General features: G+C 47.6%; 11 protein-coding genes across 11 annotated transcripts; 6 read left to right on the forward strand and 5 right to left on the reverse strand.

Annotated features, from left to right (window-relative positions):
* Window positions 1-163: 163 nt before the first annotated feature.
* Window positions 164-1,587, reverse strand: AO090005001616 (uncharacterized protein; the record flags this gene model as incomplete). The annotated part of the gene is made up of 5 exons (XM_001818470.3): window positions 164-555; window positions 616-885; window positions 936-1,160; window positions 1,214-1,511; window positions 1,567-1,587. 5 exons carry the CDS (start codon window positions 1,585-1,587, stop codon window positions 164-166), a joined length of 1,206 nt encoding a protein of 401 aa, XP_001818522.1.
* A 445-nt stretch (window positions 1,588-2,032) lies between these two features.
* Window positions 2,033-4,163, forward strand: AO090005001615 (putative ATP dependent RNA helicase; the record flags this gene model as incomplete). Its single annotated transcript, XM_001818469.3, has 3 exons — window positions 2,033-2,257; window positions 2,324-3,979; window positions 4,032-4,163. 3 exons carry the CDS (start codon window positions 2,033-2,035, stop codon window positions 4,161-4,163), a joined length of 2,013 nt encoding a protein of 670 aa, XP_001818521.1.
* A 1,172-nt stretch (window positions 4,164-5,335) lies between these two features.
* Window positions 5,336-6,340, forward strand: AO090005001614 (PITH domain-containing protein; the record flags this gene model as incomplete). The annotated part of the gene is made up of 3 exons (XM_001818468.3): window positions 5,336-5,474; window positions 5,552-5,663; window positions 5,920-6,340. The coding sequence occupies 3 exons, from the start codon at window positions 5,336-5,338 to the stop codon at window positions 6,338-6,340; spliced, it is 672 nt and encodes a 223-aa protein (XP_001818520.1).
* Window positions 6,341-6,662: 322 nt separating this feature from the next.
* On the reverse strand, window positions 6,663-7,482 carry AO090005001613 (ESCRT-III subunit protein VPS20; the record flags this gene model as incomplete). The annotated part of the gene is made up of 3 exons (XM_001818467.3): window positions 6,663-6,875; window positions 6,941-7,304; window positions 7,439-7,482. The coding sequence occupies 3 exons, from the start codon at window positions 7,480-7,482 to the stop codon at window positions 6,663-6,665; spliced, it is 621 nt and encodes a 206-aa protein (XP_001818519.3).
* Window positions 7,483-7,828: 346 nt separating this feature from the next.
* AO090005001612 (putative AAA family ATPase/60S ribosome export protein Rix7) lies at window positions 7,829-10,167 on the forward strand (the record flags this gene model as incomplete). Its single annotated transcript, XM_001818466.3, has 3 exons — window positions 7,829-7,876; window positions 7,945-8,196; window positions 8,260-10,167. The coding sequence occupies 3 exons, from the start codon at window positions 7,829-7,831 to the stop codon at window positions 10,165-10,167; spliced, it is 2,208 nt and encodes a 735-aa protein (XP_001818518.1).
* Window positions 10,168-10,533: 366 nt separating this feature from the next.
* erb1 (ribosome biogenesis protein ERB1) lies at window positions 10,534-12,885 on the reverse strand (the record flags this gene model as incomplete). Its single annotated transcript, XM_001818465.3, has 1 exon — window positions 10,534-12,885. The coding sequence occupies one exon, from the start codon at window positions 12,883-12,885 to the stop codon at window positions 10,534-10,536; it is 2,352 nt and encodes a 783-aa protein (XP_001818517.3).
* A 1,123-nt stretch (window positions 12,886-14,008) lies between these two features.
* On the forward strand, window positions 14,009-14,491 carry AO090005001610 (Zn(II)2Cys6 transcription factor rglT; the record flags this gene model as incomplete). Its single annotated transcript, XM_023236694.1, has 1 exon — window positions 14,009-14,491. The coding sequence occupies one exon, from the start codon at window positions 14,009-14,011 to the stop codon at window positions 14,489-14,491; it is 483 nt and encodes a 160-aa protein (XP_023089438.1).
* Window positions 14,492-14,981: 490 nt separating this feature from the next.
* Window positions 14,982-16,509, reverse strand: AO090005001609 (Paf1-complex subunit LEO1; the record flags this gene model as incomplete). Its single annotated transcript, XM_001818463.3, has 3 exons — window positions 14,982-15,995; window positions 16,060-16,240; window positions 16,298-16,509. The coding sequence occupies 3 exons, from the start codon at window positions 16,507-16,509 to the stop codon at window positions 14,982-14,984; spliced, it is 1,407 nt and encodes a 468-aa protein (XP_001818515.1).
* A 481-nt stretch (window positions 16,510-16,990) lies between these two features.
* Window positions 16,991-18,386, forward strand: AO090005001608 (Mob1/phocein family protein; the record flags this gene model as incomplete). Its single annotated transcript, XM_001818462.1, has 4 exons — window positions 16,991-17,013; window positions 17,320-17,621; window positions 17,683-17,797; window positions 17,867-18,386. The coding sequence occupies 4 exons, from the start codon at window positions 16,991-16,993 to the stop codon at window positions 18,384-18,386; spliced, it is 960 nt and encodes a 319-aa protein (XP_001818514.1).
* Window positions 18,387-18,979: 593 nt separating this feature from the next.
* Window positions 18,980-19,680, reverse strand: AO090005001607 (uncharacterized protein; the record flags this gene model as incomplete). The annotated part of the gene is made up of 2 exons (XM_023236705.1): window positions 18,980-19,063; window positions 19,252-19,680. 2 exons carry the CDS (start codon window positions 19,678-19,680, stop codon window positions 18,980-18,982), a joined length of 513 nt encoding a protein of 170 aa, XP_023089437.1.
* A 679-nt stretch (window positions 19,681-20,359) lies between these two features.
* AO090005001606 (rhomboid protease PCP1) lies at window positions 20,360-22,290 on the forward strand (the record flags this gene model as incomplete). The annotated part of the gene is made up of 5 exons (XM_023236714.1): window positions 20,360-21,191; window positions 21,285-21,349; window positions 21,409-21,742; window positions 21,802-21,976; window positions 22,041-22,290. The coding sequence occupies 5 exons, from the start codon at window positions 20,360-20,362 to the stop codon at window positions 22,288-22,290; spliced, it is 1,656 nt and encodes a 551-aa protein (XP_023089436.1).
* Window positions 22,291-22,609: the final 319 nt, after the last annotated feature.

The raw sequence follows: 22,609 nt of genomic DNA on the forward strand, positions 1-22,609 counted from the left end.
TTCATTATGCTGACACGTGTTGCTATGATAACTTAGCTTTTGGTATTGTGCTGCAGTCTCTGGTATCATTATCAACTCTAGGCGTCAATTCTGAATAGCTACGAAAAGGCATCACATGACCGCGTATGAAATGAAAAAAAAAAAGCATACCGCTGACACCGCGTTAAGACTTTTCGCCATCTGCCTTCTGGTTTGCTTTTGATGCAGAAGGCAGCTCTCCAGCAATCGCTTCGGCTGTGGCTGTCTTGATGCGGTCACCCCCATCAGCGGGAGTCTGATCCTTAGGTCTGGTATCTTTTTCATCCTCGCTATCACCTAGACTAAATGGATCGTGATCTCCAACAGGAGAAGGCTCAACAGTAGACAATGGTTGCCATTTGCTTGGTTTCCCACCCGCGGGAGAATGTCTGGACGGTTCTGATGCATCGTCAAGACTGCCTCCAATTTCTGTGGGCGGGCCCTCTTGGAAAGACACTTTACGTCTGTCTGGTGAAGGCGATGAGGCCTTGTAGAGGTTAGGATTGGCAAGCGGCCTTGGTGGCCTTGGTGGAGGAGCTATTTCAGAAGTCAGTACAGCCACCATAGCGAATCAAAGAGGCTGGTGACGAAACAAACCTTCTGTATCTCTCATTTCAAGGGCTGAAAAATCGTCACTTAAAACCTGGGGGTCTGCGTCATAGCGTTCGCGATCCCCGCTGCGACGGCCCAGCTCTCCGCTTCTCCTTGTTTGGGCATCACTCTCATTGCGATACCTCTGACTGGACGGAGCCGAATCCTGGTCTTCGCCATCTAGTCTTTTTTTGAGATTTTGAACCCACGAGTTAACTTTTGTTTGAGTCTCTAGAAATCCTTTGCGGATATTTTCACGGATCACCGGGAGATCATCTACAACCATTAGCAACCATGAAGATATCCCATGACATGAATAATCATACCTTCAAAAAAACTATACTCTCTGTCCTCCAACAGCTCACTGTCCCTTCTTGGCCGATCATATGGATGACCACCCTCCAAGCGGGATTGGGGTCCACGGCGATTGTAATGCTCCGCAAGCTGGCGAGCATACAATTCATCTGCTTCCAACTGTCTCTGTGTTGCAGAGGGGCGAGGTGGCTTTGGAGGAGGAACATCTTGCTCGGCAGCGCTGGGGTCAGTCATACCTACACACATTAATAATCAACGATGACGCCTTTAGCTGTAAAGGTCCACAAACCAAGGAGAGCATGGAAAGCGCGTTCAACGTCCCAATTGCTCGCTACCAAGACTGCCTTGATTACTGACACTTCAATAGTTGGAAACGCTTCTTTGAGGGTTGTTTCGGACTGTTGTTGCGGGCTCAGTGGACGCGGCGGCTTCTGCGGGGCAACGTCTGTCGCATGCTGCTGAGCTACAGCTGCAGACACCGAGGTAATGCCAGATTCTTGAGGTTCATCATCAAAATCTAGAGGGCGTGCCGTCGTAGGAGACTCCGGCTTAGGACTATATGGGCCCGAGGTAATCTTGTTGGTATTCTAGTATCAAATCAGCAAGTGTTGGTATGGACGAGTGATGGTTACGGGAACGAACGGATTTGTCTTCTTCAGCCATGGCAGAAATGCCCGAATCTGGAGAATTAGACTATAACGTAATCGAAGATAGTCAAGATATCGTCTACAAGCACGAGAAGAAGCGTGCTGCTGAGCCCGACATGCAGAAAGCAACGTGTGATACTACTAGTAGTAGTAGCCTGGAGTACGGCCTGGACTACCCGGCCTATTGGAAGCTCAGCCACTCCTGGTTAGCTTCGATGCTCAGTGACGTTGCGCCACGTGATGGGCACCCATCGCTTATCTAATCCCGTTGCAGTTTGTTTTTCACGTTGGAAAGATATACGTAGTGCCTTATTATCCTAATTTTTTGGGATCATAGGCAGATTTCGTGTATACCCAGTATGTCTCAGCCACATGCGTCAGGCAACACCAAAATATTGTTTGGTTGATAACACTTCGGACTGCAACCGTATCACTGAACTTTAGCACTTCGCCTATTAAGAATGGCTTCGGAGCTAGACCTCACATCTACATTCATTCCATCACTGTACAAACCCCCTGCTCTACTGCCAATCGCAAGATACAGGCAAAATTTACTGTACCTTGTTGACACATATCCCGTTACGATTGTTGTTGGGCAAACCGGAAGTGGGAAGACGACACAACTACCCCAGTATCTAGACCAGGCAGGATGGTGCGCAGATGGAAAGTCTATAGCAGTAACTCAGGTATCTCCCAATCTGTCACAGTCCATTAACACTCGTCTATTTGGGATAAAAGCTAAATTGTTGCAGCCGCGCCGCGTCGCAGCCACGACTGTCGCAGCTCGCGTGGCTGAGGAAATGCATTGCAGCGTTGGCGAGGAGGTGGGCTATTCTATCCGCTTTGAGGACTTGACCTCTGCATCAACAAGGATAAAGTTCCTAACAGACGGAATGCTACTTAGAGAGGCCCTTGTAGACCCGCTGTTGTCACGCTATTCAGTAATCATGGTGGATGAAGCACATGAGAGGTCTCTCAGCACTGACATACTCTTGGGGATCCTTAAAAAAATTCTGAAGCGGCGTCCTGAACTTAGAATTGTCATCAGCAGTGCAACTCTGCAGGCAGAGGATATTTTGCACTTCTTCGCCGGAGATCAATTCCAGAACGAGACAGACTCCGTTGAAAAGGGAGGAGATGTTGGAAAGATTATCAGTCTAGAGGGCCGAATATACCCTGTGGACATACTTTTCCTCAATTCACCCGCAGAGAACTACGTCGAACGGGCTGTAAAAACTGTTTTTGACATACATCTACAAGAAGCGGAAGGCGATATTCTGGTATTCCTAACGGGCCGTGAAGAAATTGATTTGGCAGTGCAGTTGATATCAGAACGTACTGCGATGCTTCATCCTAAAGCACAGGCACTAGCCCCTCTACCTCTGTATTCTGGTCTCCCATCGGATCAACAGATGTACGTTTTCGAACCAATGCCAGAAAACACACGCAAGGTCATTGTTTCAACGAACATTGCGGAAGCTTCTGTCACTATTGACAACATTTCATATGTCGTCGACTGCGGCTTCGCAAAGTTAAGGGCCTTTGATCCTAGTACTGGCATTGAAACGTTAACAGCAGTACCAATATCGAAGGCTGCGGCAGTTCAGCGTGCAGGTCGAGCTGGAAGAACTAGACCTGGGAAATGCTTCCGTCTCTACACCCAGCAGGCTTATGAACAACTTCTGGAAGCCACAGTCCCCGAAATTCAACGGTCAAATCTTGCCCCTGTGATAATGCAGCTCAAAGCATTGGGAATAGATAACATAGTTCGCTTTGACTTCTTGACGCCTCCACCTGCCGAACTTGTTATACGTGCATTCGAACTCCTTTACTCGCTTGGGGTCGTTGATGATTATGCCAAGCTCACTAAGCCACTGGGTATGCGGATGGCAGAACTAGCTGTAGACCCTATGATGGCGAAAGTCCTGCTTTCTGCAGAATCGCTTAACTGCCTAAGTGAGATACTTTCAATTGCAGCGATGGTCAGCTTACAGGGATCAGTGTGGGTCCAGCACGAGGGTGATAAAAAAGCGGCAGAGAACAGTCGCAGAAGATTCGCTGTTGAAGAGGGTGACCACTTGACGTACTTAAATGTATATCAGGCTTTTATCACGATAGGGAAGAAAGATCCCAAGTGGTGCCGAGACAACCTCCTGAATTACCGATCCTTGCAACGGGCAATGAGCATCAGGGCTCAGCTTAAGAGATACCTCGAACGTTTCGGCATCCGGGTAGATGAGACCCCTTCACTGCACCACAAGGCAGATTTCAGGAGATACCCTGAGAATATCCAGAGGTGTCTCACGACTGGTTATTTTGCACATGCTGCAAAGATGCAATCAAACGGAACGTTCAAATCTGCTACTGGTGGCCTTACTTTACATGCTCATCCCAGTTCGTTGATGTTCGTATGTGTTCCTATTCTTTAAAAGTCCAATTTCGCTACTGACACTAGTTTAGAATCGGAAAGCGGACTGGGTCATTTTCCACGAGATATTGCAGACAGGCGAAAAGACATTCATTCGGGATATCACGAAAATTGAAAAGGGCTATCTTCTGGAGTACGCCCCTAATTATTACACAGTCAGATAATAGCTCCTAGCATGGCTCGTTGGGGCAAAAACACACCATAATTACTGTACTCAAACGATGAGGTAGCATTCACTATCAGAGGGTAACGTAACTGGTAAGCGATCCGCCACTGTAAGCGGCCCGCTATCTTCTGTTTTCCATAGTAAACAGCCCATTTTCAAACAACAATATCTCAACTATTATAAGATATATCAGCTTACAATCAGAATATCTTACTAATATCAGTATTTTTTATATATAAATTAAATTTAAACTAAAAATAAATCTTAAAATATATAAATTCTTACTATATACTCTAAGGTATACTATATTTTATCTTATCTTCATAATAAGAGTATAAAAAAAATTCTACTACTTATATATAATTATTCTACTATATAATAAGCTATACATTAATTTTTAGGTAGAGATAAACTGAATTGGTTGAGATATTGTTGTTTGAAGATGGGCTGTTTACTATGGAAAACAGAAGATGGCGGGCCGCTTACAGTGACGGATCGCTTACCAGTTACGTTAACATAGAGGCTTAGGTAATGTTTGTATTCTAGATGACCACTAAAGCTACGCTTGAAACCCACGTTTAAGAAGAAAACAAGGTCTATGTGAAGAAATAAGAGAGAAGTAGGGAAAGAGAGTGGATGTATTGTGCTGAGTCACGACAGCAATAGACCTGGCCTACATTCCTGGGAAGAGATGAAATGGATGGTATGTAAAGATAGGATATCGATGAGATAAACTATACTTCATTTAAGAAAGCAAGGTCAGAACAAGAAGAAAGACCGGTGAATTTATCAGACGATATACCATCTTAGTAATTGAATCTTGTATTTCTTTCATCTCTCTATTTTTATTTTTCTTGTTTTCTTTTCTTTTTTTTTCTTTTCTTTTTTTTTTTAAAAAAAAAGGAAAGGAAAGAAAAGGCAGAAAGCAGAAAGCAGAGGAAGAAGTACGGCAAGAGTACGTTTCAGAAGGCCTTACAGTAATTTTTACAATATAATTTAATATTTATTATTAGCACAGAAACTAAAGATTAACATAATCTCTCACCTCAGCTTCGTAAGGCTTCCCACCACCTTTAGATGCACAGTGCATGAATTCAAGTACAAGCGATAGTTGTCTTTCGGTCTACGCAGGAAAGCCCAGCTTATAATTAAATCATATTCGAGCCCAGTATGTCCGGTCATCACCACCACGACCATGGCAGTCATTGTCATGGAGATGATGGACATGATCATTCAAATGATATCACCCCAGCGCTCCAATCCCTCCTCTATTCCCAAATTCAGTTTGATTCTATCGTTACGCTAAATGGTAAGGGTGGCATAGTTACAGATGTCGTATTATATTTGTTTAAAATACTGTACCTAGGTACTAACCCGAAGTTATAGAAACAATCCCCAACGCCGGCGCTGCGATTGTCCGAAAAACATGGGCTGAAAGACTGAATGACCAGCCGGAACTTGAAAGCGATGCGGACGAACAACTGCTGATGTATATCCCGTAAGTGATATTATCCACTCAGCTTAAAATTCTTCCTTCCTTTCTTTCTTTCTTCTTTTCTGCTCCTCCGTTTTACCCCGCCTATTACTGGTTAGACCCCTCTAGCACTGGCCTCAAGATAATTTCAACTGAAATAATCAAACACCCGGAGTTTACTAGTATTGATGTTCCTCCCCCCCCTCTTCCTTTTTCCTTCCCTTTCTTTTCTTTTCTTTCCTTTTCTTTTCGTGATTCAAAGCTCTGACCAGTTACACAGCTTTACTGGTCAAGTAAAGGTTCATTCTTTACTCATCTACACGGCTCCGACACCGGCCGCCCCGAAGACTTTGAAATTGTTCAAGAATCGTGACGATCTAGATTTCGCTACTGCTTCAGAGCTGAAGCCGACACAGTCGGTGGAGATTCCGCAGCCGGTTCCAGGAGCCGATGTCTACGATTTGCCATTGAACCGTGCTCAGTGGAATGCTACTACCTCCATTACCTTATTCTTTGAGGGCAACTGGAGCGATGGGAATGAGGATGTGACCAAGGTTGGTTATGTTGGGTTCAAAGGTCAATTTATGGCCTTGAACAGGGAGCCCATCAGCTTTCTCTACGAAGCAGCAGCCAATCCCAGTGACCATGTCGCAATTCAAGGTGTTACTGGCGTAGGAGGTAGGATTATGCCCGGTCAGTGAGTCATGTATACACATTGTATACTTCCTAGAGAACCACTGCTACAAGCCAGGGAATTTGTGCCATACAGGATGACCGACTAATCCAAGAGATATGCTTCCACTGCAAATTGCCGTGAAGGGAGCGGTGCAATAGAGCTTTCGGTATCAGAGTCGGGCTGGCAATGCTGTCCCAATTCAATTTTGATTCTATAATTGGAAATGCAGATAACTAGGGATGTACTGAATGGCATAAATCCGGCAGTTCCATCCACGCCAGAAAATGCTTTTGATATTTCACATGACTGCAATCTGTAAAAGAAGCGTGGAGGCAATAGCATATATTTTAAGCCGGAATTGCGGGTTGCGCCTTGGCTTTGCCACCTTGATATTGTATTTCCTGGCTTTCTCCCTCGTTTGACCTTTCTGGGAGTTTCGATTTTGGCGCATGTGGTAAGTTCTGCAGTCTCTGCGTTTCCCGCTGTAATGCAGCCAACTCATCCTCAACTTCATCCTCATCCTGGTTGGATAGATTCCCCGAGAGCATTTGACTGATCTCCTGTTCCATCACCGTCTCGTCAGCATGCATAAGTTCCACATATTAGCTGGCTCAAAAGCTCTTACCTCTTGGTACGCTCGTGCTTCTTCCGTCTCACCCATCAGCTTTTCAACTCCTTCGATACCCCCCATCTCTTTGTTGATAGCCTGTAGTACCTGCGTGCCTTGCTGCAACCCAAAGAGAACATCTTTCTGGACGAGCGAGAATTCAACTTGGTTAATCAGCTGTTCTAGTTGGTCGAGCTCCTTTTCGGACTTGATCAGGAGCGACTCCTGATATTTCTTGCGGCGCAAAGCGAGGAGAGCGCGTTTGCGATCATCCCGGGCCAGGCATTCCTTTGCTATCTCAGTTTCGCGATCGGTGAGGTCTGTTATACGCTTTCGATATTGGCGGAGCTTGTCCCTCTGGATTTTCAAATCAAGAATGGCTCTAATTACTCCATACATGGGTGTTAGTTAGTAGCTCGAAGGGAAGGGTCAGGCCGCGAGGGCCATGTTTCATGAATGTTTAGAGTACCGAGCAACAGATGGGCGTAAATGAAAGAGGGCGGAAACTATACTCACCTATCTTGAGCGGATATCTTATGGGAGCTATTCGTGTTGCCCATTGTCAACACATATTGTACTGATAGAGTCCGTGCCTGTCGGCCTAGTGCGATAAGTCGTGGACGGCACATCGAAATGACGTTGGTTTAGAACACGACTGATGGTAAGTACCATACAATACGAGCCACAGACCTTGCCATATGTAATGTACATACTCCGTACATTACGCACTGAAAAGGGTAAATTTCATGATCCGCCGGCAAATCTATTTTCCAGGACTCCAAGACTGCCGGGGGAAAAAAATGTCCGCTCGGTATATTGTTATCGATCAGTTCTGGCGCAGCCTTCTCCGTTCCCCGGTATAGTTTTTGCAGAGCCAAGTGCTCACTGGGATTGGTGTTGTAAACCATGCGTCGCGGAGGTAGACCGAGTTTAAGGCAAGGTCTAGATCGTGAGGTAAGAACCACATACTACTTCCAGTCTCTAATGTGTGTTTCTTATCGCCCATTGCCTTTCGTCTATAGGTTTATCAGGTGGTGCACAAAATAATTGAGGACCAAGCCGAAAATGATAAGATTCGCCTTTCGGTAGCGACCATTTATGACTCCATTAAAAAGTCAAATTCTAGTTTGAACCGAAAGCCGAAGAGAATCCTAGAAGACAGTATCGAACGGGTTGTGGAGGTAATAAAAACAGATTTGCTTGGGGAGGATGATGATGAGTCTGTAAACGGAGATTTTGAAGGCTTGGAAGAACAACAACTGCCCCCTGCTACGGTAAGGATCTCACTTCTCATTTTCCAGTCTCACGCAACGCCGGAAAGCGACTAACTGTTGTAGGAATCCAATAGCCTGAATAAGAGCATTGTAGGCATGTGGAACAACACATCTTCAACACCCTCTAAGGCGCCTGAGACCAATGGCGCAGGAGCAGCAACCCCTGCGCCTAAGTCAAGCAAGAGACGACAACATGGAGGCGACTCCCATTCTTCCAAGCGCCGTAAGGCCGAGAGCGCGATCGATCGATCTCCGCCTACACATGTCAGCCTTACAGATTTGGGTGGATTAGACGATGTGGTCCAAGAGCTTGGAGATCTTGTCATCCTACCCATGACTCGCCCACAAGTTTATATGTCATCGAATGTACAGCCTCCCCGAGGTGTATTGCTACATGGTCCACCAGGATGCGGAAAAACTATGATTGCAAATGCGTTTGCGGCGGAGTTGGGTGTTCCATTCATTTCAATATCAGCACCCTCCATTGTCTCTGGTATGTCAGGAGAGTCTGAAAAGGCGCTACGAGAATATTTTGAGGAAGCCAAGAGGATAGCACCTTGCCTTATTTTCATCGATGAAATAGACGCCATCACTCCAAAGAGAGAAAGTGCACAGAGGGAAATGGAAAAGAGGATTGTTGCCCAGCTTCTGACATGCATGGACGACTTGGCACTGGAGAAAACCGATGGAAAACCCGTGATTGTCCTTGCCGCTACGAATAGACCGGACAGTCTGGACGCCGCCTTGCGTAGAGGAGGGAGATTCGACAAGGAAATCAACATGACTGTACCCTCTGAACCTGTCAGAGAACAGATCCTGCGGGCACTAACGCGCAAAATGCGCCTGGCAGACGATATAGATTTCAAATACTTGGCCAATAGAACGGCTGGCTTCGTGGGAGCCGATCTTAATGATTTAGTTTCCACTGCTGGCTCTGCTGCCATAAAACGATACTTGGAGATACTAAAAGCAAACAGTGGAGAGGAAATGGATATCGAAGAGGCAGGCGATCTCAGCCCCAAGGTCAAGGAGCTGCGGCGTTTAATCACCCATGCCAAAGAAACGCCAATCGGAGAGGAAGTGCAAGTGGTTCTCGTTTCAAATGCAGACTTTCTCAATGCACTTCCTAAGATTCAACCCTCCTCTAAACGAGAGGGATTCGCCACCATCCCAGACACAACTTGGGAAGACGTCGGCGCTCTCGGGGGTATCCGTGAAGAACTTACTACTGCAATTGTTGAGCCTATCAAAAATCCCAATCTGTACGCGAGTGTTGGCATTACTGCCCCCACTGGCGTTCTTCTCTGGGGTCCGCCTGGATGCGGTAAAACATTGCTCGCTAAGGCTGTGGCCAACGAGTCGCATGCCAACTTTATCAGCGTTAAAGGCCCTGAGTTACTCAATAAATACGTCGGTGAATCCGAACGTGCGGTGCGGCAAGTATTTGTTCGCGCTCGCTCGTCCGTTCCCTGTGTTATATTCTTTGATGAGCTTGACGCCCTAGTACCCCGACGAGACGACACTGTTTCTGAAGCCTCTGCACGTGTGGTCAATACGCTACTCACTGAACTGGATGGCTTGGGCAGTAATCGCCAAGGAATTTACATAATAGCAGCCACGAATAGGCCGGATATTATAGATCCCGCTATGCTTCGTCCAGGTCGACTGGAGACACTTCTCTTCGTGAACCTGCCTAGCCCCTTAGAGCGGGCTGAGATCTTACGGACGCTAGTGCGCAATATTCCCGTCGACTTCAACGACGACCTCAGAAGGTTGGCCGAAGATTGTGAAGGGTTCAGCGGTGCTGATTTGGGAAGCTTGCTCCGCCGTGCTGGATACGCTGCCATCAAGCGGAGGGACACGATCAAACATGAGGACTTTGTAGCTGCGAAAGCATTCATCCGGCCTAGTGTTACAGACCTTAAAAAGTATGAGAAGCTGCGGAGGGATTGGAGCGGAGGTGTTATATAAAGGATTTCTTTTAACTAGATTAGCCTCTTTCAATTGTGGGTTGTCGGAAAAGCTATAGGCGTATGATGACATGCTATAATATCCTGCAATCTCACCGCTTGTCGGTCATATACTGCTTTTGCCTGAGAAAAAAAAGACAAAGGGAAGGGTGGCATTGTACGAAGCAAGCAACAAGGTTGATGTTGTAGGTATGCCCAAACACCAGTGCCAGAGTATTGTAGAATACAAGGAATATACCAAGTTGATAGAACTTTTGCGATGGATATCTAGGACTAATATTATACACAACGAACGCCTCATGTAGATATGACTGGGCAAAATGATAGCATGCGGACTGGCAATATATACTTCGGGGATGGTTTGTCATCACATCCACAACCGACAAGTTCCGTCTGCGCCTGCACTGACACACCAAGCTTCCCGAGGGTGCCAGTCAACATCCAAGACACCCAATTCTCCGGTAATCTTGTGACCCTTAAGGACTTTGAGAGGTACAATACTAGCATTGCTGAGCATATCACCCGTAACGCTGCCGTGGAAAATCTGGAGGGACCCATCATCACTTGCGTCGGCGAATAGAGGATAGCGTCCGCTTGGGTGAAACCGGACAGAGCGGATAGCCTTGCGATGGTACCGCAACGTCTTGTACGGACGCTGAGAAAGCTCAAGATCATGCCACAGTAGACGGCGGTCGTACGATCCAACGATGAGGTTGTCCCCTCCGGAGGCGGTGGAAGACGTTGGGTGAATGTCGAAAGAAGAGATCCAGCGAGCTCCGGGTTGGATGATCTTGACGAGGAGTTGGCGCGATAGATCGTAAGCACGAATTGTTCGTTGATTCGCAACGAAAAGGATAGGTTTCGAGGGATGGAAATGAGCGGTTTGAGGTGGCCCACCACCTTTGATACGTCGGCGGAAGGGGAACTGAGTTAGATGTTTGGAAAGAGTGTGAATAGATATGGCCACAGAAGCTGGGGTCGAGGAGCCGGGGCACACAGTAACAAAGTAATCACCGCGACGATGCCATGAGAGAGACTTAACCACATATCGGAGGGGAATGACAGCGCACACCCCGGATTCTGCGAGCGATAATGATGGGCGAATCCACTGTGGAGGAACGTTCTTCTTGTTTTCCTCTGCGGCACTCGGGGGAGGCTTCGACGCTGCGTATCCCCAACCTGCGTCAATGATCTCCAGACTGGTCTTCTCAATTTTCGGATCCGCGATAGGGGGCACTGCAAGGAAGATATCGTCGCCTGCCGCAGCCGCAAGAATGACAGCGTCCTTCCCAGGCCTCCAACGGACAACGTTCACTGGGTCCTCTTCACTTAACTTCACACTCCACAATTGGCGACCGGTAAGTAACTCCCATACCCGCGCAGTTCCATCGTCACCGCCAGTAGCAAGCCAGAGTCCAGATGGGTCAACGGCCAGGGTGCGAACACGCCCCTTATGTCCTCTAAACACCGTAGCACAGGCGGTCGGGAATGGCTTCAATTCCTCGGGACTAGGGAGCTTCGGAAGAAGGCTTTCAGGATCAATATTTAACTTGCTTCTCCGAACTCTGGGTGCTAAGTAAAGGTCCAAACAGCGCTCGAACTTCTCTTTGACGAAACTTTCGTACCCAGGAACCTTTCGAAGTGAGCCAAAGTCATTTGGAAGATACTCCCGCTCACGGTCTTCAGGGTCAGCCTCCTCCCAAGCCTTTCGTTCCTTTTTATCGGGCAAATATTCAGGGGGTGGATGGTAACTTTCCTCGTAACCAGGTGGTGGAAGTTTAGGAGCAGGGATATGCATGGGATGGTCTGGTCGCTCCGTTTCGTCGGCCCACAAGTCATAGTTGACTACATCCTGTTCCTTATCCTCCTCCTCCGTGGGGGGCTTATAAGGTAAAATGCGGCCTTCTCTGATCGCTTTGACGATCTTCATAACCCGCTTGGCTTCATGTTTCGATGGCACAAACCGACGTTTCGGCTCGGGGGCAGCACTCAAGGGCATAATCTCTTGTTTGCTACTGAACCATTCCACTGTGGGCTCATAGGGATTGTATCCCTCTTCAGGTATTTCGTTCATCTGAACCTTGCGCAATAATTCCAGCTCATCTTGGCTCAATTCCAATGGTTTACCGGTCGAGGGATCGGTAAGACCAGTCCAGCCCTTGGGAATTTCGATGCTATCGAGCAGCGCATCAAGAGCTTCCCCTGTGGCAGGGCGCATGATTTTCTTTCCGTTAATATCGTAGCCGATATGAGGGTATTGATCGTAAAAGGACAAGGGAATGTTGCCGATGGTGTTCGCATTTTCTTCGACATCAGAATAATCAGAGTTATCATCTGGGTTTATCTCATCGTAGACGTAACGGTCATTTCCATTGGCATCCTTTTCAATGCGGTAGTTCAACTGTTCTTCATCGCTAGAGCTTTCATCACGAGCGTTTCCTGTGCCAGACGCCTTCTTAAAGGACTCTCCCCCATCCGAAGGAATTTCATCACTATCGAGCTCTTCCTCTTCATCGCCGTCTTCCTCGTCGCTAAAATCATCCACTAGTTCGATTTCCGAATCGCTAACATCCTCGTCGCTGGATAGGTCGTTTGCATTATCTGAAAGTGCGCCGTCTAGGACATCAACCTGCAATTCATCCCCAGAAAACACACCAGCCTCCTCCTCAACATCTCGAGTAACCGCCTTGCGTTTCTTTGAAGACTTAGAGGCATCCATCATGGTGAAGGCCTGCGTCTGCTTTAGTCCAACAAATAGGTTGGAAGCTTTTGTTCTTTGTTTCTCTACCCGAGATTTCTCTCTTATTTTCTTTTTCCTTTTTTTTTTCTTGTCTGACCGCCCATGTGACATACCGCCTTTAGGGCCGCTCTTATCGTCCTTGGATTGATACAGGCGGGGAGGCTGAGAAGCAGTACCAGCCTTGCTGGGGGAGGGGTGCCTGTTCTATTACTATTTACTATCAACATTTGGCCATCATCCCAACTCTAGGATGCAGTGTGACTGGGGCCAGTATCATACTGCTGCGGTTAGTGCTTCGGGCAAGCCTGACTTCACAAGCAGTCCGGTCCCATCACTCAAAAGACATGCAGCTTGTGACGAGTGCAGTAGGTCTCCATTGCAAAATAAGGGGTATGCACGGTCTAGAGCATACTAACAACCATTTTACGAAACAGGGAAACGAAAGTTGAAATGCTCCGGGGAAGCAACGGGCTGTAACCGCTGTCTGAAGCAGTCCCTTATCTGTCATTATTCCGTGCAGAAACAAATGGGGCGGCCTCCTAAAAAACGTGCAAGGGAAGATAGCGACCATCTGCCTCTCTTTGGTTGTTCAGGCGACGAAATATGGTCTGATCTGAATAATTCCCCATTCGAGTCTTCAAGTCATTGCTCGGAAGCTGCGGCCGTATCTGACGCATTCCGTATCTGCGCTCCTGTCTACAGTGCCCCGTTTAGCATCCCGCAAGCCTCTCGTCGCCTTTTCTCTACAGACGATAGCCACAACCATTCATGGGAACCGAACCACGAAAAATTCACAGAACCAGTCCCTGAAACAACCGGGCCATGGCCAGACTTCTCCAGTGTATCTGCAGCAACGCCTAATCCGTTTGCGATGCCGCCAGGGCTATCGCAGATACATTCACCTCCCGCGACTCCTTCGGATTCGGAATGCTCAGAAACTCAGTGCACATGCTTATCATATCTGTATCTATGCCTTAGCCATCTGTCCTCTCTTGCCCCATTTCCGATATCTCAACATACCCTATGCTCACTTTTCATTGCTGCGAAAACTGCGCGAGCTGTGATCCGTTGTCAAACATGTCCAACAAAATTTGCGACAGCTATGCAGAATGTTATGTTCACCGGGACTCTACTGAATATCGTCGCCGATGCCTGGCTGCGAGTGTCAAAGACAAATGCCGAAGAACTTGGGAAACAAGCGGCACCACCGGCCTATGTGGCTGCTTTAAACAAGAACTCAGCTGACCCTACAGCGGCTTGGAAAGACTGGCTCCGGCAGATAGTCCGGAGTGGTGTTATAGGTGGACCTGCCGATCCAGCTGGCTCCGTAGCGTGCTCGGATTCACCAAGTTTGCTATCCCTAGTCCAAGAGATGGAAGCACGCCAACGACAGTGGCATCTTGAGCGGCACCCAGAGGCTCGTCCCGATAATTCTGACGCGGGATCCAAGAGACCGGCTGTAATTGGTCCTGATCCGCGTGATGAACAGGGCTGGCTCTGCTTTCGAGTGGCTAAGAGTGCCAGAGAAGTTATTTCCAGATTCGAATTTGAGCCGCACGAATACCCAGATGGCGTGATTTCTTGAACACATGTACTGGAAGATTCGTCGCGAGAGCAATAACCCCCATTTGACGATGATACACGTGACGATTGATTTGGCGTTTGACTTGGGCTGACCGTGAATACTCGATTAGTTGCTGTTTTGACGGGCGTTAGGAAGAGTACGATCTCACACGTACTATGCGTATCTGGTGTCTCCATCTATCCTTTTGTCTTTAACCCCGATACATTCTATGCATAGATCCACGCCTTGTACATGGAAGCACCCCTGCTTTAGTCGTAAATAGTTGAGGTCATTAATATAAGGCAAGTAGTTTGCAAGCTATCAATACAATCGGCAAGTACAGGACGATTCTGGTTCACCCTAGTCTATCAGCATTAGAGTTAATTATAAGTGATGTTTCATTCGCTATGGTTTACTCCAAAACCTCTCATATAGATACAGATGTCGTCAAGGACTGATTCATAGAAGGTGGCAAGACCGATCATAAAACGAAACTTGTAGTCAATGGCCTCTACTCTTCATCATCATCGTCCACAATGTAACGATTCTTCTTTCTGGTAGGAGGGGTTCCTGCAGTGCCTGACCCATCTTCTGTTTCACGACCTTTTGTCTCCCTGGGTCTCGCGGCTGGCAGTTCGTCTTCGTCTTCGCCTTCGGCATCCATGTTGTCATCTTCGAGAATGTCCTCCTCTTCATCATCCTCGACTTCTTCTGGTTCTTCATCGCTGCCGACAAGGAAACCGTCATCTTCGTCATATTCATCTTCCCTGGTCCGACCCCGCCGATCGTATTCTTCCTCGTCATCGGTATATATTTCCCCTCGCCGGTTAGGCCTACGAGATTTCTTTGCGCGGGGTCGTGTGGTAAGCAATCCGTCGTCGTCTTCCAATCCGCCTATGGTGAGACCAGCACCTCCAGAGCGGTGAGGAACACCAACGCGGCGGCCACGATCAAGCTCCCGATCTGCAAGCTGCTGGCGCCGGCGGGCGGCCTTCAACTTCTCGCGCTCTGCAAGTTCCGCCTGTCGCTTGGCGAGTTCAGGATCCTCCTTCACTTCAATTACAGGTGCGGACCCATCTACTGTCTTCTTGGTGCCGCGAACAGCTGCGGCCAACGATTCTTGGAGACGCTGTACAGCATCATCTGTTTCCACAGTCGTAGGGTGGACTGTAAGCCCATGGGTCAAGTGAGAGGTCAATCTGAACACGGAAGATGTCTCCGCAGCTGCGCCTAGGTACACGTGCGAATCTAATTTCGTCTCATAGTCACCAGATTTGTTGAGAGGCGCAAGCGGCTTGGTTGTTATCCTGTATTGCTCCTTAGGTGCAGAAGCTAACTGTAGCGTCATGGAGCCATCTTCCCAGCGAATGATGCGTGCGTTAGACTGAATAAGGGCGTCATTGTTAGGATCATGGCGCCAACATAGAGATGTCGCCGCAGTACTATACGGAGGTGCAACATATGTCTCCGGGTTAAACTCTTCGGTCTCGATCGACAAGAAGTTAGGGATTGGCATGGTGTAGATCTAGAATAGTTTCAGTGAGCCACGTGGATGTCCTTCCCATTAAAAATTGTGGTATATAACGAACCTCGCCATTGGAGGTTACAGGTTCGGGCGCCCGACCCAAGCTCAGGTCCATGATGTTGACCGTTTCCTGGTACTGTCCCTCTCCACCATCTTCATAGTCCATGCGATCCTCTACTCGATCATAGCGATCCTCATCATCGCCGGAATCTAGCTCTTCATCGTCAAGGTTACGTTGTGGTTGACTAACAACAGGTTAATATATCTAACGTACGAGAAGATGAAAAAAAAGTGGGCAGTACTCATTATAGTTCCCAGATCCACCTTCCGATCCGTCAGAGCCAAAAAGATCGGCGTCGTCATCGTCGTTAAGGATATCAGGGTCAGCTCCGACTGGACTGCCAATTCGTGCGGTGGCAGGGTTACTGTGTTCGCTGCCGGATGGGCTTGCAGGTTGACCAGAACCTGAGCTACGACCAGGACGACGGACGATGTCCTCGTCGGACGACGACATGTTCAAAGTTGCGGGCGTCGGAAATTATATGAGATATAGGAAGGGTACAACTGTCAGGCACAGAGGAAAGAAAAAGATATGATGATGTTGCAGCTAATGGGCGAGCCTTTGCAGTTCAGCTTGCAGAATATATTTCAATTATATGTCTAGTATAAGGGTCGCCTTGTGATTTTTTCATAAAAACCTTTCGTGGTCAAGGTGAGATATCAAGAACACCAATCGCGATGTCCGCGGAGCTTTTGTGAATGTTTGATTGATACTCGAACCGCGATAGTGAAACGAAGGATCATTAATCCGTTCCGTTCCCAATACAGTCTAGCATCGGCGGTAGCTCCACGGGGCCAGACCGATAGAGGAGATCCCAGAATAATACTAATCAATAGACTCATTTTACTCTCTACTCTGTACTCCCCTGTTGTTGTTCTTGTTTATCTTTCTTCTCGGTGGAAGTTCCCTTTAGCTATCCTCTCATAACTTAATCATGGCGACCTTCTTTCAAAGTGTGTAAGTCATCGGCTTCATTCACCCATATCACTTGTCCCTTATGTACTGTCCCCTCACATTGTCTGCCTCCCCCTTAAGTCCCTATGACCACTACATTATGCGCCCCTGAAAGTATAACAAACAGCTCCGTCAGCTCGTCTCTGTGCCAACTGCTTTGCTTGTATTTTGTTGCTTTTTTTTTTCTCACCTTGACTTCCCCACGGACTGATCACCGTGGACTTTTTCTGCCTCTCTCTCCCCCACCCCCCACCCACATCTCCTCTATCGGACTGTTAATACTGACCTGTGACACGATTTTCTTTCCAGCCGTCAGGGGTTTGGCCGGGGTGGTAGTAACAAGAATAACAACAACAACAATAGCGCCCCTAAGATGAACAATGGAAGCCCAGCTCAGTCGCCAGTTCCTCAGGTTCCCCAGGCAGGTCCAGTGCCCAACTCGCCCTCTATCGCTTCAAACATGCCCCTGGACGGCCCCGCAGCATACGACCCCGACGCACCAAAGTACTTTTTCCAGGAAAAGTATGCCCCGTTAAATGTCAAAGGTAATTTCTTGACATTATGTGCCTGCCCTAAGAATGTGGAGCTTGGAGAATGGTTGGCGCATCAGAGTAAGCGCAATCCGATAAACCCCTCCTGAAACTCTATATGTTGATCGCGTTCCATATGTAGTTGTCGAACAATATCGCTTGCTCCATGGTATGCTCCAGGTTATCCAGGAGGTTAACGGAGTTACTGGTGTCCCCATTTGTAACGAGACCACCTGCCCAACTATGTCTGCTGGACGGTAAGTTGAAAGATGGTCACTACTGAACACCTAGTGAACTGGTTCCCGACTGATAATTCTAATCTCCAGCCTAACGTATACCTGGCTCGTGGATGGTCGTGCTGCCAAGATCTCTGCCCCCAAGTTCATCAACCGTGTCGAGAAATGGATTATCAGCAAGATCCACGACCCCGTTATGTTCCCCACCGACAAGGTCAACGGCTTGCCGGATACCTTCGCGCTCCATGAGATCTCGGGCACCAGCCCCTCCAGTCCTAGCGCGATCACGCCTAGTGAGGAGTGGATTGGCAAGTCCAGTGGCTTCCCCCAGACATTTTACAAAGACTGTCAAGGAATCATGAAGCAGATGTTCCGTTGCTACGCCCATCTGTACCATGCACATTGGCTGCACCCTTTCTGGCACATTAATAAACACGACATCCTTAACATGTGTTTCGTACATTTTGTTACAGTCGCCAAATATTACAAGCTTGTTTCTGACAAAGAGATGGAGCCTATGCAGCCACTGATCGATCTCTTCATTAAACAGCAGAGAATCCCCCCCGAGGCGCTTTCGGGCGGTCACTGGGGCCAACCAAATTCTAGCTGAGCTAGAAGTCGTTGTATTTCCGCATTTACTGGCAATTGATCGTCTTCTAACCTGGTGTTGGAAATTTGTTGGTCTTACGGTCAAGCTTTGCATCTCCTTCCAGTCTTCCTTTTTCTTTTCTTTCTATATTCTTTATTCTTTATTTTTTTTTTTTTTTTGGTTGTTTTCTCATCTCCTGTTTTTAGACTGTAAAAGCGTGATATAGTGGATGCCACAGCTTAAGTTGAAAGTCTGCGCATGAAGCATGTGATGTGAATATCTCCTTCGTGTTACTTTTGCATTTACCCGTCAAACCAATCCGTCCTGCTAGGTTATTATCACCAATGCTGCTGTTCTTGGCCTCCACAATAAGTGCATAAAACTCCATGACAAGTATTTGTGGTGGAGCCGAGATAATCCTGATTATTCCTAGAACTAGTGTGACGTGGAAATGACTGCCTTTGATAGAGCCAAGTAACCATGCGGTGATAAATGTAGGATAGAAGATCTACTCGCTACATAAATTCCTGTAGAATTCGACTCGAGCAACATGGGCACATCAAATGCTTCGAATTGACAGCAGTGCATCATCTAAACAATCTGTACTAGTCATTTCAGAAGACCCAGAATTGCTCACTAGACCTAGTACAAAAGCGGATTGCGAGAACCGAGCATTGTAGTGGCCATAGAGGTTGGGTCTGCGGGGGATGGTAGGGTCCGGGTTTGTCTGAATCTACATATAGAAGCAATTCTGTTTCAATGCAGAGTGTCTCGTACATATTGCGTGAACAAGGTTGCTGCTCATTGGGCGACGGCCGCAAGTCTATCTTGGCTTGCGCGGGTAGCTTTAAAGAAAGACACCATCCTGTTCGTGGCCATTCTGGGTATCAGGAACAGACCTCGTGCTGCGTAGTTCCTGCTGCGCACCATTTGGTTGTTCTGCAGCTGCCCCATTTGTAGCGGGTTCAGATGCGGATGGCTGTTGATTCTCATCTGCTCTCGCATCTGGCGCGGTGTCCCACATCTCGATCCATTGCTGACCCCGGCCCTCTATTTCCGACTTTAGTAGCAGATTCCTTTCGTGCATCGATCTTATCACTTCTTCATTTTCAGTGATATACATTTCCAGCTCCCTTTGCTCAGCCTCGGTGTCGCATGACTCATGCATGAACGCCCTTAGTTCTTGATTTGAGCGCCGCAGATGTGCGATAGAGTTGGAAAGTTCGGAGGCTTTGGCGTACACAGAGGAAAGTGGAAGCTCTTTGATAGCTTCCGCAAATGCAGCGAGAGTAATTGGAAGGGATTCTGCAGACATTATTTCGGTTGTCTCTACTGGATTTTCCTTCTCCTGCGCTGTGTGATGTTTAACACAAACATGGCAACTGTTTATCATTGCTTGTTTCTATCTCCACGTGACACATTACCTGTACTATACTCTGTACCTGCGTATATGCTGTATGTACTAGTACTTATGTATATAATAGGGATCGACTAGTATCTTGATTTCTAAGGAAGAGGGGTAGGGGTTGGTCAGGAGTAGAAGTCTATAGACCTTTAATGCTTTTAATATTAGGGTAGTTGGGTGATGTATCACATTTTAAAGGGTTGTAGTGATTCAAGATTTACATATAGATCACCAATTCCGTTCTTATCAGAGTCCTATAGCCATAGTACAGTGCAAGAATATATTATACTAGCATACATAACCAATATATCCCAAGCAGGATCAGGAACATACCCGGGCTGTTAGCATTATATCTTCGTCTAGTGTTCTTCACATACGGCAGTTAGTACTATTTACCCAGGCTCAGTCCACTGTATGCCTGATTACCGGAACAATTCCTCGGGCGCTCCGGAGAAATCCGTGGGCTTTCACCATCAAACCTCTGGCGAAGACCTTGTCGATATTATACTTTCACTGATAACTTCTGAACACTCCACCTAGAGGCTGACAAAGCTCATTGCAGGCAGGATCTGACTGCCAGTCGCAGGATATGAGCAATGTGTTCTGTATAGCATGGCGGATCCCATGCTCGGGGCCCCGTTCCTTGAGCCTGCTTCCAACTACTGCAGCGTCGCTGCGCTCCACTTGTCGTGTGTCCTCTCCATGGTGTCTTGGTACCATATCCGCGCGGCACCTTGGACCTTTGAACCTTCTTTACCCTACGACGCCTTACCAGTATTGTCCCCGTACGACGTCAGAGCAGCTCCCAAGCTCCATCCGATCGTTTACAAGCTCGAGATGCTTGCGCACTAAGTCGGACTCTAAAGTTGAAAATGGTGTCCAGCTCCGGCCGCAGCCCTTCACCACGGCCGAAATCAATGCAATCTTTGGGAGCCGTGCGAAGATAACCCCTCAGATGGGAAACCGGATTCTCGCTGTTCTCCAGGGTAGGCGTCTTGATGGCACCCTTGATCTTGACCTTCCTTCCGATATAACTCGCTCCGTCCGTCCTTCTAGTCTCGATGCGGCAATGAAATGGTTACGCAAGAATTATCCACTCGATGAAGATGCTGCTATTATCGCACGAATCGAACGAGAAGAGCTGCAGGAGGAGGAAAAGCACGTCCGACGCGCAGAAGAGCTGGGCCTCTACAAACCTCAGAGTGGCTCCTACGGTGCTGAACTAGGCGAATCGAATGACCTATATGGCAAAAGTGTTCTGAAAGAAACGAGGAAACGAAATGAAGCACGGCTCTTGGCCGAACAAGAAAAGAAACGTCAAGAATGGCTCGACGGTGAACAGAAGGAGCGTGAAAAGTTAGAGCATATGAGGCAGAAGAATACGACACTCCAGAGGTTCGAAGATACAGCAGCGTTGGAAGGTAAGGCTTCCGCATTTAGGATTCTCAGGATAACGATGTTAACGACTCGTGTAGTGCGGGAACGTGCGGATCCCAATCAACGTCCACTCCTAGCATGGATACAGAAACACCATCTACGAGCCACTGACTGGGACCTGGATGTGTCTAAATTGACGAATGTATGTTTACCGATGCACGTCCTGTACATAGTTGTCTGGGCTAACCTTTGCGCTGATAGGGTGGTCGTATTCTCCGGATCCTTAGCATCACACTTGTAACTTTTGGCTTATGCTACGTTTTTTCAAACAATTACCAAGCTCCCGCCAAGGCTGATCGGTTGTGGCCTGATGTTCCCCCAGCAGCAGCTACGGTCATGGCTATAATAGGAACGAATGTCGGTGTTTTCCTTTTATGGAAGCTTTGCCCTCCGGCCTGGAGGCTTCTTAATCGTCATTTCATTACTGTCGCTGCCTATCCTCGTCCGCTCAGTTTAATCGGGAACGTCTTTAGCCATCAAACGGTAAATCATCTCGCACTCAACATGGTGGTCTTATGGTTCGTTGGGACAAGGCGTGAGTGCTTGGATAATCCGTCTAGTGGCCGTGACATTGACCGATTTCACTTCTTTTAGTTCATGATGAGATTGGTCGTGGAAACTTCTTAGCTTTGTATCTGGCTTCTGGCGTTTTCGGGTCCTTCACATCTTTGACCGTCAATATCCTGAAAGGGAATTTGGGTCTTACTGCCCTTGGAGCTAGCGGAGCTATCTCGGCTCTGGTTGCTGCTTGGTGCATGCTTCATGCCGAGTACGTATTGCTTCTTGTGGTACAGTCTGCATAGCCCATGCTGATGACTATCATATATGGACAGTGAGAAATTTACTCTTTTCTTTCTTCCACCTGAATGGCAGGAAGTCGCCTCAGCCAAAGGATGGATAGTCCTGACTGGCCTTGTCGCCTTGGAATTCGTCAACATGTTTACCCGCCGAGCATTGATTGATTACTGGGCTCACCTTGGTGGGTTTCTAGCGGGAACACTATGGTCAACTGCATACAAGAAGCGCAAGGAAAACGAACGACTAATAAATAAGACATGGTATGAGCGCACCTTTCGGGACTGATGTTGATAGAAAGATTAGGGCTGTATAACTACGATGTGCCTGTTCAGCCGTGACTTTCGCTACAACAGACTCCCATCAATCCTCTGCTCATGCATATTGTATATTACTTGAGTTCCTCCCTTGTTCTTCCTTTTTATAAATTATATTTTTTCCCCGCTCTTCTCCCTCCCTCATCACGATCTTGTTCCTGTGTATCTCAGCCATGGGAACAGGAGGAAGGAATACCAACTTATGAATAGGCAAGAAAGGTTATAGTTCTACGGTCCAGGACCTGCACGTTGATTAGTTCAATATCTGCGACCATTGTTTCAGATATATG

Source organism: Aspergillus oryzae, chromosome 1, assembly GCF_000184455.2.
Source record: "Aspergillus oryzae RIB40 DNA, chromosome 1".
NCBI lineage: Eukaryota > Fungi > Ascomycota > Eurotiomycetes > Eurotiales > Aspergillaceae > Aspergillus > Aspergillus oryzae.